The 14,417-nt window shown below is 38.0% G+C and overlaps 2 protein-coding genes across 7 annotated transcripts in view; one reads left to right on the top strand and one right to left on the bottom strand.

Moving 5' to 3' along the window:
* The window catches only part of LOC118815972 (centrosomal protein of 128 kDa), a 36,069-nt gene extending 24,221 nt beyond the window's left edge, over nucleotides 1-11,848 (bottom strand). For 3 of the 6 annotated variants that reach the window (XM_036582431.1, XM_036582434.1, XM_036582435.1), the window contains exons 1-11: nucleotides 11,656-11,828; nucleotides 10,928-11,092; nucleotides 10,709-10,795; nucleotides 10,476-10,599; nucleotides 9,788-9,897; nucleotides 9,191-9,282; nucleotides 8,929-9,001; nucleotides 8,420-8,542; nucleotides 3,538-3,624; nucleotides 3,251-3,325; nucleotides 676-814 (exon numbers count right to left, since the gene is read on the bottom strand). In XM_036582431.1, coding sequence (XP_036438324.1) covers nucleotides 676-814; nucleotides 3,251-3,325; nucleotides 3,538-3,624; nucleotides 8,420-8,542; nucleotides 8,929-9,001; nucleotides 9,191-9,282; nucleotides 9,788-9,897; nucleotides 10,476-10,599; nucleotides 10,709-10,795; nucleotides 10,928-11,080 — 1,063 coding nt within the window. In that variant the 5' untranslated portion in view covers nucleotides 11,081-11,092; nucleotides 11,656-11,828. Of the gene's footprint in view, nucleotides 1-675; nucleotides 815-3,250; nucleotides 3,326-3,537; nucleotides 3,625-8,419; nucleotides 8,543-8,928; nucleotides 9,002-9,190; nucleotides 9,283-9,787; nucleotides 9,898-10,475; nucleotides 10,600-10,708; nucleotides 10,796-10,927; nucleotides 11,093-11,655 lie in introns of all 6 variants that reach the window. The other 3 variants (XM_036582433.1, XM_036582437.1, XM_036582432.1) reach the window with 3 other exon arrangements.
* Nucleotides 11,849-12,630: 782 nt separating this feature from the next.
* tshr (thyroid stimulating hormone receptor) overlaps nucleotides 12,631-14,417 on the top strand; it is a 55,830-nt gene continuing 54,043 nt past the window's right edge. Inside the window, exon 1 of the mRNA XM_036582430.1 lies at nucleotides 12,631-12,800. Coding sequence (XP_036438323.1) covers nucleotides 12,631-12,800 — 170 coding nt within the window. The remainder of the gene's footprint in view (nucleotides 12,801-14,417) is intronic.

The following is a 14,417-nucleotide window of genomic DNA, read 5'->3' as shown; positions in this document are numbered from 1 at the left end:
CTGTAGTTATATTTAAGGAATTACAATATGGTAAGTACAGCAATGTGACATTCTGTGATGTATTGCAATTTGTTGCCTCTGACTGCAATTTATTTCTCCAAAACAAAAACTTGTTCATTTTTGTGCAAAATGACGCTGAACAATTTGGGGAAAATATCTAACTGATTTTTCTGACCAATATTGCCATTGCAATTTAAATGGGATATTTCTTTTAATAAATTATGCTTCAGGCCTTTTTATCCACCATCACATCCATTTGTTTTGGACTTGAACATTAAATGTAACGTGCCAGTTCAGGAGCTTTGTGTTTTTCAGTGAACAGATTTAATTAAAATTGCATCTCCTGCAATTTGAAAATTTCTGTTTTTCATACTGCAATTTCAGTACAAAAACAATTAATCGTTCAGCTCTACTGCAGGTCTAGCATGTTACATTAAACTATCTGAAACCTTGGTCTCGCTAGAAAAAAGAGCACCATCTTGGGGAAGTGCATCTAATTAATCTATTACTCTAAAATTGTGCTTAGTAAATATTAATAGTATTCATATTTAATTTTTTAAAAATCGTTACTTGGGCCGTAGTGCACCAATACTGCTTGTAAATCCAAATTATCACAATATTATACGGAATCAATTTTTTATCCCACACCTATCACTTAAGCATTACATGCTTTACCTTGTCTTAGGCCCTCCTCTGCAGCCCTTTCCTGCAGCTCTGTTACACTCCTGTGCTGGAAGCGGAGCAGTGAGATCTCCCTTTGCAGTTGTGCACGCTCTCTCTCAGACCTTAAGAGTTGTGCTTGCATGTCCTCCATCTGTAGAGAAATGTTAAAATAATAATAAAATAAAAAAAATAAAAAAAAAAACACAAGACACAAGAAAAGGAAAACAAAGAACACTAAATGATAAATGTACCAAAATTGACAAAAAATTTGACACAAGATACATGATATGCACAACAGATCATGATAGGAGGAGGCGCTGCTCTTGTAGCTGCTGCTCTTGACTGGCAGCAGGTGTGTTTGTATATATGTGTTTGGCGTCCAAAGCTGTTTATCATATTTGTTTTCATCATGTTTGTTGTGTATATTGAATAATTTAGGATTGGTTTAAGCAAGCAGTCATAAAGGAGATACTCTACGTGGTCATATTGTGGACTTTTCATCTCTATTGCGTCCAAGGCTTCCAACCACAACCAAGCCACTTGGCCAGATAATATTCAAGGCAGTTCCTAATGCAATGGGATGATGCGAGCCATGACCAAAGATACCAATTCGGATCTGATAATCAATGGTTTTGGAGCGCCTGTCAGAAGAGACAAGGTCACTGAAGCTATGGGGAAATCTCAAAGCTAACACTGAACTGCTGTCTGTCTCTGTCCATTCCTTTTATTCTCCTAGGGAGCTCTCTCAGTTATTTATGACTATAGTGTATATACACTTAAAAGCAAACATAAAAATTGCTGTAGACATCATCGAGTGATTCAAAGACTGCAGTCCCTTTCCCCTGATGTTCCATGTTTGTTAAGAAGGGAGGTCAGAGCTGAGATTAAGAAGGCCAAGTTACAATACAAAAACAGGCCAGAGGAAAAGTGATGCAGCAACAATTTAAAGGCAGTGTAGGATGGAAAAAAGAAAATGACAGGCCAACTTAAAATTAAATAAGCCAATTAGGATTCAGGCTTGAGAGCAATAAAGAACTAGCCAAAGCGCTAAGTAGTTTTTATTTACAAATTGATACTCATGACTCTGCAGATGAACTCAGGGACATAAGCAAAGAGTTTATCCCCCCACAAAGCCAAATCAGTTGTTTGCTGCTCATGATGTCAAGGAAGAGTTTGAGAAAAGATAAATAAGAGTCCAGGGCTGGAAGGAATTACAGGAAGAGTAATGAGGTACTGCTCAGAATAGCTCTGTGAGGTGTTTCCATATATATGTAGGGTGTCTCTGGGGCAGAGAAAGGTTCCAAAGTTATGGAGTCCACTGTTGTCCCGGTGGCTGAAAATGGAACCCCTAAAGAGCAAAACCACTTCAGACCACTGACTTCATTGGTTATGAAGTCATTTGAAAGGCTGGTCAAAGGGGAACTGCTGGAAAAGGTGGGGGAGGCTCTAGACCTATTGCAGTTTGCATATAGGGCTGGGGTGGGAATTAAGGATGCCTTAAATCACATTACTGGACTTTCTGTATAACCAACTAAAATGTCCTGGAATGCATGCCAAGCTTTTATTTTTAGACTTCTCATTTGTGTTTAATACTACCTAGCCACATATTTTAGCTAGGAAACTGCCAATTTTAATCTTGATGTATATTTTGTGGGCTGGATCATAGATTTTTAACAGGCAGATCTCAGGACATTAGGGTAAACCCATCCCATTCACTATTCTAGACTTTCATTAAAGGGACGGGCACTGAATTTGCTGAACAGTATAGATACCTTGGAACAATGGAACATTGAACTTTAATGCTAATTCTGAGGCTGTGTGCAAGAAGGGAAACGATTATACTTCATGAGTAAGTTAAAAGCTCTTAATGTAGATAGTAAAATGATGTCCTTGTTTTATAAGTCTTTTATCCGATCTGTTCCGAGTTTCTCTATTATAACCTGCTATTGTAATTTTAACATCAGGGATAAAAATCACCTAAGCCATATTGTGAAGGCACCTGGCTTTGTGATAGATGTCCAACAGACCCCCCCCCCACCATGACCAGCAGATTCTCCAAAAGGAAAGGCCTATATTAGACTGTACTAGACACCCCCTCACTGTAAGTTTGTAACACTTTCTTCAGGTTGGAGATTTAGAGAATCTTGGCTCATGTGCAAAAGGAGTAAGAAATCTTTTGTTCCCTGCGCAATAAATTTACTAAATTTGAACATGTAAATTTAGTATAATTTGTTTATATTGGAAACCCTAGTTGTTCTATCGTTTCTTTCTATTGTGTGCAATAGGAGACATTTTAGTAAATGTTGTATGTTTTCCATTTTGTTTGCACCTTTACTGTAAGTCAAGTTTCCCACTGACAAGATGAAATGAGTGAACTGAACAAAACTACTAACACAGACTGCTACCTAAACCCACAAAATATTAATTTTGAATATTTTGCTGGCACAAACAGAGATCTGTGCACTTTCCTGTGCTTCTCCACTTCTTAATCATGAGTGATGCCCTATGTGCAAAGATTTTACCGCATATCAAAATGAGACAGCAAACTACAAAAACATTAGAACAGAGAAATGGAGAAGTGATTCACCTGTTGAAAAAGAGCACCTCGTCCACTCTCAGAGCGGTCCAATTGTTTCCTTGCACTCTTCAACTCCTGCTCCAACTGAAGAGACATAAATAGGTTTAATAAACCAAGATCAGTAACCTGATTACATAATCAGGTTAAAATACTAACAAATGCCTAACAAATTTCACAGCATTGTAAAAATGTTGCATGTCTTACAGCTCTTGGTACAGACAGCTGCTCTCATCAACACATACTACTTGATTTGTTCACCTGCACTCTTCAAGCACATTTAATTGCCAGACGTATACCTTGCAAATCTCACTCTCAGATGTCAGAAATCTATTTCTGTAGCTGTCCTCACTTGGGTGATTCTGGGCATCACGCCTTTTCAAAGCCTGCAAGACCAGAAAGACACAGAAACTGAAAGTAGAAACAATACAACGTGTACACCAGAAAAAAGGTCTGACTAAAACACAGGACAAAATGGCATCAATAAAAAGTAAATAAAAAGTGATCAATGAAAAGCGTTGCAGTAACTCTTCCTATGAATCCTGTACTCATAATGCTTTATAAATGCATTTATGAGGTCCTATTATGGTATACACAATACCTTATAATGCCAGCCATAAGCTCATATAATTATTTACATAAATGCCTTTATGTAGCTACCATTTACACACCAGGGTCTGTAGAACATATACTAGATCCTAAAACATAACATGTATGCTATAGTGTGTTATAGTACTAGTAATAATGCGTTCTGAAACCTGCCAATATTAAGGCTTACCTGGAATATAAAATCATATACTCTTGTTTTATAAAGAGTTAAGCAAGCAGTTATATGAATAACGCTTCATAAAACAAGAGTATATGACTTTATATTCCAAATGAATGTTAACTGGGTAATCATCTCAGATTCTAAAGTAAATATTCTTTCACATTTTAAAGACACTTAAAAATAATAAATAATAATAAATGTACAATGTTCTTAGGAACAGATATTATAATGCATTTTGAAAACTGACTTCATGAGGTCTTATACTCTTGCTTGACAAAGTCTTATGCATGTAATTATACCCATATTAGCAATTATAAAAGCTTATGGCCAGTATTACAAGGTGTTATGTATCCCATATAACATTTTATAAATGCATTTATAACGCATAATGAATACAGGATTCATAGGAAGCGTGACCAATAGAATACAACCACTGAGAAAAGTAAAGACTAACCTCTCTCTCACAGGCTACATGACAAACATTTTTATAAGCAGGTACAGCCTATGTACAAGCAGACGAACACCAGCTACAAAAGCACCACATTAGACATGGGAAGATGAGTGCAGTCACATTCTTCTCAATCTTATAATGTTTTAGGGATGCACCAACCAACATAGGAACGGTGGACTATCCTTGGGCGATAACGTAAATTCAGACAAACGATTATCGTCTCCAGAATTATCGCGATAAACGATATTATCGTGTTAAAAATTAATTTACGAATGAGTGAGTGAGCCTTTCAGTCACGTGATCATTTTATTGCAGCCTATGTAAGTGAACTGCTGCATCTCAGTGGAACAGCAAAGGAGAATTATAGCAGTGAATCTTAATTCTGGAAAAAACAGTTATGTTAGAAGAAATAATAATAATAATTATTAATATTATTATGATTATAGTCTTTAACAACCTAGATTGTTCTATACACAGTTAACATTATACATCTCATGCACCGCTGTTTTGCTGAAGTACTTACGGTTTGGCAGCTTGGAGCCCCCTTGGTGATGATCGGTATTCTACACAGACTGGGGAGAAGGTCACGTAGCGGAGTGCATATACCCAGCATTCTTTGCCAGACTGAAATGACTACTTTCTAATCTTTATCAAGTGGCGTTTTAAAAACGTATATTTGTAGTTAATTAGTTATGTTTGCATGGTCTATACTTAAATGCCGTCTTTTCTGTTATAGCTTAAATACATAGACCAACAAAAGAAAAAAAAAGAAAAAAAGTCACCAGTACATGATAAAAAATAAGACGATAATTTACTTAATATCGCCACTGGTTGAAATTATCACAATATTTGATAATATCGTTTATCGCCCCAAGGCTACTGTGGACCAATTAGTACAGCAGCCCTAGTATCGCCAAAATGTTCTACTTTTCTGTAATACAATAAATAAGTCATAAAAATGCTTGGAAATATATATATATTATACATTATATAAGCCAGCATTTCTTCCTTTAGTATTAAAACATTCATTTCAAAACATCAGAGCTTTTTTCACTTAACTCTGTAATATGCTTCTCTTGTTCCCTTAATGTTAGAAAAAATGCATTATTTTTTATGTCTGAGGTACGTAGTCTTTTACTAGAGCGCTAAAGTTTAAAGACTGCAAATTCCCAACAATTCACAATCTCTCTTTCAGATATAAGGGTTTCCTCAAATGAGTATTACAGCTACATACTGGCCCCTACTGGCTATCAAGACACTGAAAGGGCTTGTCAAGAACAGTGCTGAAATTTAGTTTTCGTCTTTCATTTAGTTCAATTAATACAAATGTTTATCTGTAATAATATATTTTAGTACATTTGATGAAACAGTTGCTGAGTTTCCAGTTTATTAGGTACACATACCTTATACCTACAGTCCTTTGTCATACCAGCATGTTCACCAGCCATAGAGGTGCACGTTGTAGACATGCAATTACTGACTAGTAGTTTTGCAGTTGCATAAAATTTGTCAGCCGGCCTCTAATCTGTCAATCAACAGAAAGGGATCACCAAAGCGCTACCACTGACCAGATATGGGGGACCAGATCACTGACCAGATATAAATCTTTAAAACACCACTTGAAAAGACAGGGGGCAGTCGTGGGCTGGAGGTTAGGGAACCAACCTTGTGACCGGAAGGTCGCCGGCTCAATCCCCTCAGCTGACAGTACGTGACTGAAGTGCCCTTGAGCAAGGCACCTAACCCCCAGTTGCTCCCCGGGCACCGTGGATAGGGTTGCCCACCGCTCTGGGCAAGTGCGCTCACTGCCCCTAGTGTGTGTGTTCACTAGTGTGCACGTATGTGGGTGTTTCACTGTATGGATGGGTTAAATGCAAAGGTCTCATGAATGAATATTATTTGGGCAGTGAACCATCCTCAGCAAAACAGTAGCCCTAATATAGCATGTCAGCATGCGCTCTGCTTGCACAAGTCCTGGCTGGAGTATCAGACACAGCAGCGTTGCTGGGGATTTTATACATCTCAGTGTCACTACTGGGTTGAGAATAGTCTGCCAATCAAAAACTTTTAAGCTAACAATGGTCCTGTTGACCAAGCTGACCATGCTTTAGCTGAAGTGCTAAAGCATCACTAACACAAATTAGGCATGGAAAAAAGATGAGCTATACTTTACACCATTAAACCAACAAGGAGCACCAACAAAGTAGTTATGTCTAATAAAGTGGGCAGTAACTCTGTATAACTGTACTCAGAGCTTAGAAAAAACCCTGCTGTGCCTGATAGACTTAGAACCCCATTTCCAAAAAAGTTGGGACGTTGTGCAAAATGTAAATAAAAACAAAATGCAATGTTGTGCAAATCATTTAAACCCTATATTTCACTGAAAATGCTTGAAAGACAACATATCAAATGTTGAAACTGAGAAATTTTATTGTATGCCCATTTTGAATTTGATGCCAGCAACACATTCCAAAAAAGTTGAGACGGGGCAACAAAAGGTTGGTAAAGTTGTGTAATGCTGAAAAAAAACACCTGGTGGTTGATTGGCAACAGGTCAGTAACATCACTGGGTAGAAAAAGAGCATCCCAGAGAGGCTGAGTCTTTCAGAAGTAAAGATGAGGAGGGGTTCACCACTCTGTGAAAGACTGCACAATTAAATAGTGCAACAATTCAAGAATGTTTCTCAACATAAATTGGAAAGAACTTTTGTTTTTCCTCATTTACGGTACATATCATTAAAAGATTCAGAGAATCTGGAGAAATCTCTGTATCCAAAAGGCAAGGCCAAAAACCAGTATCTGCTGGCTGTGATCTTTGGGCTCTCAGGCAGCACTGCATTAAAAACAGACATGATTCTGTAGTGGAAATCGCTGCATGGGCTCAGAAACACTTCTGAAAAACACTGTCTGTGAAAACAGTTCGGCGCTGCATCCACGAATGCTAATTAAAACTTTTAAACACAAAGAAGAAACCATATATAAACAGGATCCAGAAACGGCACCATCTTCTCTGGGCCCAAGCTCATTTAAAATGGACTGAGGGGAAGTGGAAAAGTGTCCTGTGGTCCGACAAATCAACATTTGAAATTCTAAAGACCACTCAGCTTGTTATCAGCACACAGTTCAAAAGCCAGTACTCATGATTGTATATGCTGCCATTCAGACAATGACTTTCTCAGGGAAGGCCTTGATTATTTCAGCAAGACAATGCCAAATCACATTCTGCATGTATTACAACAGCATTGCTCCACATTAAGAGAGTCCGGTCGCTAAACTGGCCTGTCTGCAGTCCAGACCTGTCACCACTGAAAACATCTGGTGCATTATGAAATGAAAAATACAACAAAGGAGGCCCCAAACTGTTGAGGAGGTGAAATCCTATATCAAACCAGAATGGGAAAACATTTCACAGCAGTTTGTCTCCTCAGTTCCCAAACACTTACACAGTGTTGTTAAAAGAAGAGGTGATAAAACATAGTGGTAAACATGCCCCTGTCCCAACTTTTCTGGAACATGTTGTTGGCATTAAATTCAAAATGGGCAAATATTTTTTCAAAAACCAATCAAATTTGTCAGTTTCAACATTTGATTTGTTGTCTCTGTACTATTATCAATGAAATATAGAGTTTAAATTATTTGCATATCATTGAACTTTGTTTTTGTCCCAACTTTGTTGGAAATGTGGTTGTTTATCAGTGCAACACACATTAACATGTTTCTACCAGGTTAATATCACTGGTTGGATTGGGACCACCAATTTTTCCACCTTTTCGTTGATGGGCAGGGTAGAGAAGGGCTAACAAATTGTGCATAGCAACAGGTAGCTAAAGGTAGTCACTGTACACCCATAAAATGCAGTAAAATAGTAGGTGCACCTGATAAAATGGCAAAGAAGTGTAGGTGCACAGTAGGTGTACCTAATAAATAGGTAACTCCGTGCATTCAGACATTTATCTTTTACCTCCTGTAATTCACTAGACACGTTGCCTCGCTGGTCTTTGCAATGCCTCTCTGAGACCATCTGTTGCTGAGACAGAATCTCACTCTCAATCTTCTGCAGTCGTTTCTCCACTCGAAAGGACACCTAAGTCAGGTAATATAACATAGGAGTAAGAGCAACATAAGGACCTTTATCACCATGGCAATTAAATTACAGGACTGGATGACAGTGTTCAGTCCACTATACTTCTGCTAACCAGCATATAAAACCACATGATCTAATCAAGACAGTAAAACGAACCCAAAGATTTCAGTAAACAAGCTCAAGTACCAAGCCAGCCAAATGAATATGGAACTGTCAGGTGATGTGAACTGGTTAGACAATGTGCACAGTTAATTAAAAGGTCAGACTTAAAACGTACAATGATATAAAATGGTATAGTGAGACACACTCTGATTTTTTTCATTTCAATAAGATTTTATATTGGTATACAGAAAAAAGAAGAGTCATTAAATGTCATTTACACTCACCGCTTCCTCCATCGGAGATTCCTGTATTTGCTTTGTTAGGTCTACTAATGTTTTTCTGGTCTCAATATCTGACCTTTCAAAGGTGCAATACATTTTCAAGTTAAATAAGCAAACACATTTGCCTACAGATATATACATAAAGAATGCATTAGGGATGTCCAGATAACTATTAAACTAACACCTTTGGCAGGAAAAAAAAAACAAAAAAGCAAGAAAGGCATTATGACACTTTAAACCACAGAGAATAAGTATGGAAGCTGACCTGTTCCTTTTAAGGATCTCTTGATCTATCTCATGCCCTAACTGGAGCTGGTCACTGCGCAGGTCTCTAAAGGCCTGATGCAGTGAGTGGATCTAGAAATCATGAAGAAAAACAATAAAGTGCATTTAGTCTGCTGTATTGTGAGATTATGTTACATATAAAATTATGCGTAAGACCATTCTGCCATGCTGACTAAAGAAAAACTGCTCACCAACAAGTAATCAAAGCTTATTTTCAAGTTTTTGTGCAAACACACCACTTAGCAAATGCTGGCATCTTTTTTTCCTATATATATATAATTAATTACAAAAATATTAATATCTATAGTTATTATATATGGTTAGCTTTAAAAAAAATTATACCAGCCTTAGTATGGTTATCTTTCAAAAATGTTATTACGGAAAGCCACTAAGAGGTTATAAATAAAGTCAAAGTGTTCAGTAAATGAGGTATTTAGCTACAACTAAACTGTGCTATCAAAACAAATCTAAAAGAAGAACACAAGCTCTGTGCTTATATACACACTGGTTGTTTTTTAGTTCCATATTACAATTTACTAAATAGGGTACTCCAGAACCGGGAGTGGCATAATCTAACCTGTTCCTCTGTCTGGCAAGGGTCTCTGAAGCGCACTGTAGATCTCCTGTTGCTCATTTCCAGACTCCTATAATCTTTCAAAGGAGATGTGGGATTGTGAGGCCGCCCACCTAGACAGAAGAGATGCAAGCTTGCTAACCTTTTAGCCACATAAAAACTCTGCTAAGTAAAGTTTGGGCACTCCTGGGCACACATGCTTTGCTGATTTCCTAAGTGAAATTAAGTAGGAATTCTTTACAGAGAATTCTGCACATTTTAATGCACAGTTACTTTTTATTTTCTGAATTTAACATAGTGGGATAAGAATAAAACAAAGTGTGGCACATGGAAAGGTTATGGTACATTTTATAATTTACGTTGTCTTTTCCAAAATGTTAAAATGGACAAATAAACAGAAACTGTGGACTAAATTTACAGAAAAATGTAATATTTAAGTTTGTTCCCTGCAGAGGATGTGTTGACATTTTTTCACTTAAAAAAAATCAATACGTCATTTAACCAGAGGTGTTCAAAATTTTGCATACAACTATACAATCCAATTAGTAGATCTGATTAACGCATTTGTTGTTACAAACTACTAAATTCTGAAGCTCCTCAATTTAGCTGAAGGTATTAAGAAATAGCACAGATCTAAACCAATATGAGATTAGGGTCACTATGTGAAGCTAGATTAGAATTTATTCAGTACCAAAATTGTTGCCATCTTCCAGGCTACTGTGCAATGTAGAGAATGAGGCGCTACATCCTCTTGTGGGCCGCTTGAGACGCTGGCTCTGAAGCTGGTGAATAGACTCCTCCAAGCTTTCCTGTAGCTACACGAAAGAGGGCACCGTCACATAAGGGCAGATTTATCTGAAATCAGAAACTGTAAAACAATAAAACCATGCTACTCAGGTTCTATGTCAGACTGTTAATACTCACTGTTGCTATGGCATCAGCGTGGTCGTCTGTATGTTCTCTGTACTGGCCCAGCATCTGATCCACTTTATTTAGGTTTCTGCTTGTATCCTGCGTTAACGAAATAAACAATTTAGATTGAATCTTTCTTTACTACGAATGTGCTGATAACTCCCTGTTCTGCAGCTACCATTTCCTACAATTATCATTCCTAGTTGAAGTCCACATTTCGCAAAGACTTACCTGTAACGTGTCTGCCAGTGCGTCAATTTTCTCTGCTATGCCTACGCTGTCCATGGCTATATCTCGACTAGTTTTACGCCTTAGTGCGTCTCGCCCTCGAGAGCAATGCTCTCTCGACCTGCTGTAGATCTCAGATTCACTGGATGACTCCATAGTCGATACAGGCTTGGGAAAGACAAAAGCTGTTGAGTAACGTAGCTCTATCTAAACAAGCATCAAGGCAGTTACAAATACTGTCTATGACTGTACTTAGGTTAGTTAGTTACTAATCTAGTCAAGTATCTTAACTATGGCTCACTGGCAACTAGCTATCTAGCTAACTTAGTACTGGATAAAAGCATTTTTCCATCTTGTTTCTGTAACTGTGTGCTCCGTTGTGCCCTTGTACTGGCCATGGCTATTAAAACATATTGCTGACTGCCGTTAGTAACGCTAATAGAATAACGTTAGCTAACTAACTAACTAGCTAAGCCAACAAGCTGGGTAAGTTCACTGCCGAGATAACCTAGTTAGCTATGCTAGTTAACGTTAGCTAACTAAACAGACAACTACTTGGCTACATAAAATTCTTATCATACATAGCTAGCTAGTTAGCTAACTAGCTAAGTTGTTTGTGGTCGACACAATTAACGTAAAATACTTCTACAGAGCATACAACAGAAATTTAGCTATTCTGGCTAGCATGTCTACAAGGCAACGCTAGCTGACGTTAACCCACGCACACTTACGCTAACTAGGTTCGCTAATGTCTGCTAACCGGACTTAGCTGGTCAAGGTTAGCAACCCAGATCTTCTTCTTTTTTGTTCAGAATGCCCAATCTAAAAATACCCATCTAGGAATTCCACAAAGCGTCGATTATCGTGATTTCCCGTGCTACTTCTGCTATGGCAACTTGAACTGCCCGCCTCATAACAGGAAAGTGACAGAAACGCAATGGCACATGGAAGTTGTAGTTTTTCCTAGGCTACAACGACTGAACAACGGCGCTTCTGCTTCACATAGCCATGCGTTCTCTTTCTAATTTTTTTTTATTTTTAGTTGTTAAAATTAACATAGAAAGGAAATATTTCTCGATTTTATGATACATAAAGAAAACGTATTTGTGTATATTGTCGATTGTCTGTTTTCTGTAGAGTTAGACTAATTAACTTATGCCTCACACTAGTTTTATCTGTTGCTGTAGTTTACCTGGTTTAAGTAATCTTGTGCTTTTAGTTTCTTGGATTAGCAGTGCGCTAGCTCACCACATCAGTGATAAATGGTAGCAAACTAAACTAAACTATGTAACTCTTTGGCAAGAGTATTTGAAAGATCCTGGGCATTCTGTTGTTTTATCACAACGTATTACAGCTTCTAACTGCTACGGTCACCGAGGCCCCTTACCACCCCCCCCGGCTCCCCTCCCCTCATCCCCGCATGCCCCCCCAACAAAAGTGCGACTGCACTGTATCCCCAAGACGGTCTGTGCGTCTCGCAGCACGGTCCACAGCTGCTACGCAGGATTCCCGTGCTGAGAACACTCGTTACAAGAAGAACATTTACAGCCGTCAAAGGCTTTGTAGAGTAATGATAGCTGTCAGACGTCATCACAATTGCGGTCGGTGAGGAATAATCGAAGAATAATCTTTTCGTCGGTGGATGTATGTTTTACGTTTTAGTTTTTTGAGAGTTTTTTTTTTCATCAAAAAAACAACGAACCAAAATGCAGGTTTTCGCAGCTGCGCTAATTACCCTCATCTGGTCAACACGAACTGTCACTGGGGACGTGAATAGGTGCCCTTATGGGTGTGAATGTTCGGAGTGGAGAAGCTCCTCTGTTTCGTGTAGTGAAATAGATACTATGCCTACGTTTCCTGCCAATACGGAGACACTGTGAGTATGCTGTTTAACAAAGTTTCAGAGTTTTTAGGGTGTGACTGATATCCCCACACTCTCGTGTGCTATATAATCTACAGATCACTGTTTATAATTAGAATTAAAATGTAATTTCAATAAATAATCTTAAGTATAATTTAGTCTAATCAACTAACACTGGGCTCTAAACCTCCAAATGTCTTACATGTTCTGGAATGTTGGTTAAGCAGACAGCAAACTGTCCACTTGTGCACACAATCATGAAAAAAATGTACATTATTGTTAATTTTGTTTATACATTTATGTCTATTGATTTAGAGCAAAACAAAGAATGTAGCATACCTAATATTTGACAGCTTAAATGTTCTAACAACAATGTTGTGTCTAACATCTTAGCAAACACTTTTATATATTTATTTATTTGTTTGTTTGTTCATTTATCTTTGCATGTTCTAATTATTTATAGCTATAAGGAACAGGTACGCAACAGGAGAATGTGTTCCTTGGTATGCTGACTGTTTGGACTTGCTAGTGGCATTAACGTTTCTCATAAGTAGAGTTCTCCCCAATAAAGTCATCTTAAAATTGAAATTGATCTTTTTTTTACCTTGTTAGTTCATGTCTTCAGTCAAAATAAGCATGATTCATCATACCATACCATTTAAATACAGAATTCTTTTTTATCATTAAAGTTTGAGTGCCTTTTGCTTGTCTCTAAAACATCTAATTTTCGATAGTCTCACCGTGCACCAGCATGTGGAAAAAACAGTATGAACCAGTAATATCATGTTTAACCTGTCCCCATCTTCCAACCCCACCGATCATCAAGAAAAACATGCAGCTATCTTAGACAACTTCCCTAATGCCAATGTTCAACTCAGATATACATCACAGCACAGAAGGAGAATGTGTTCTGATTTTCAATTCATGTTGACTTTAAGAATCTGCTCTTAAGTATTCAAAGAGCGTAAGGTGAGTTGGTGCTGTTGTCGCTAAAGAAAGTGAGAGGTGCCATGTTGCTGCTGTGAGGCAAGATGCAGCATAGGCTACAGGATGTACTGTATTATCTGTAATGTTGCTGTGTTGCCTAAGAAGCAAAAAGTTCTCTGACAAAAGAAATATACAGGAACCTTTCAAGCTAATACATGTGAAATTCAAAAGAGCACAGATCCATGTTCATGGTGTTTATTACATGTGTGTAAAAAAGGTAAGAGGCCTTTTTGAGAGGACTCAGGTCCAGTATTTCAATACAAGCCCAGAATTCAAGAATAGTAGCTCAGACACATTTCCTCCACTCTGCTTTCCACCTTGTCTGTCAGAGGCAGTACTAACCTCTCAGCTGTAATTCCAGCTAGTGCCTGATTGCATCTTCTAATCCTCACTTGCCTATGGTTTATTTAGCAGTACAGGAACATTCCTCTGTGGATCGCTTCTTCAGTCGAGGTTACACCAGCTCCCTCTCCTTCAGATTCAGGCACCCATGACATGGAATTAGCCCCAATCAGTGCTCCAATTCAGGCAGTCAGAAAACACCACATTGCAAGCATGGAGAACCACATTCTTTCCTACTCAAAAGTTATATTGTGAAAGGAGACAAATCATAAAGGGGTTCTGTTGGGCAGATGAATATTCCTT

Source organism: Colossoma macropomum, unplaced genomic scaffold, assembly GCF_904425465.1.
Source record: "Colossoma macropomum unplaced genomic scaffold, Colossoma_macropomum, whole genome shotgun sequence".
In the NCBI taxonomy this organism is placed as follows: Eukaryota; Metazoa; Chordata; class Actinopteri; order Characiformes; family Serrasalmidae; genus Colossoma; species Colossoma macropomum.
Note: the sequence above shows the minus strand (reverse complement) of the source record. Positions and strands in the feature narration are given on the sequence as shown.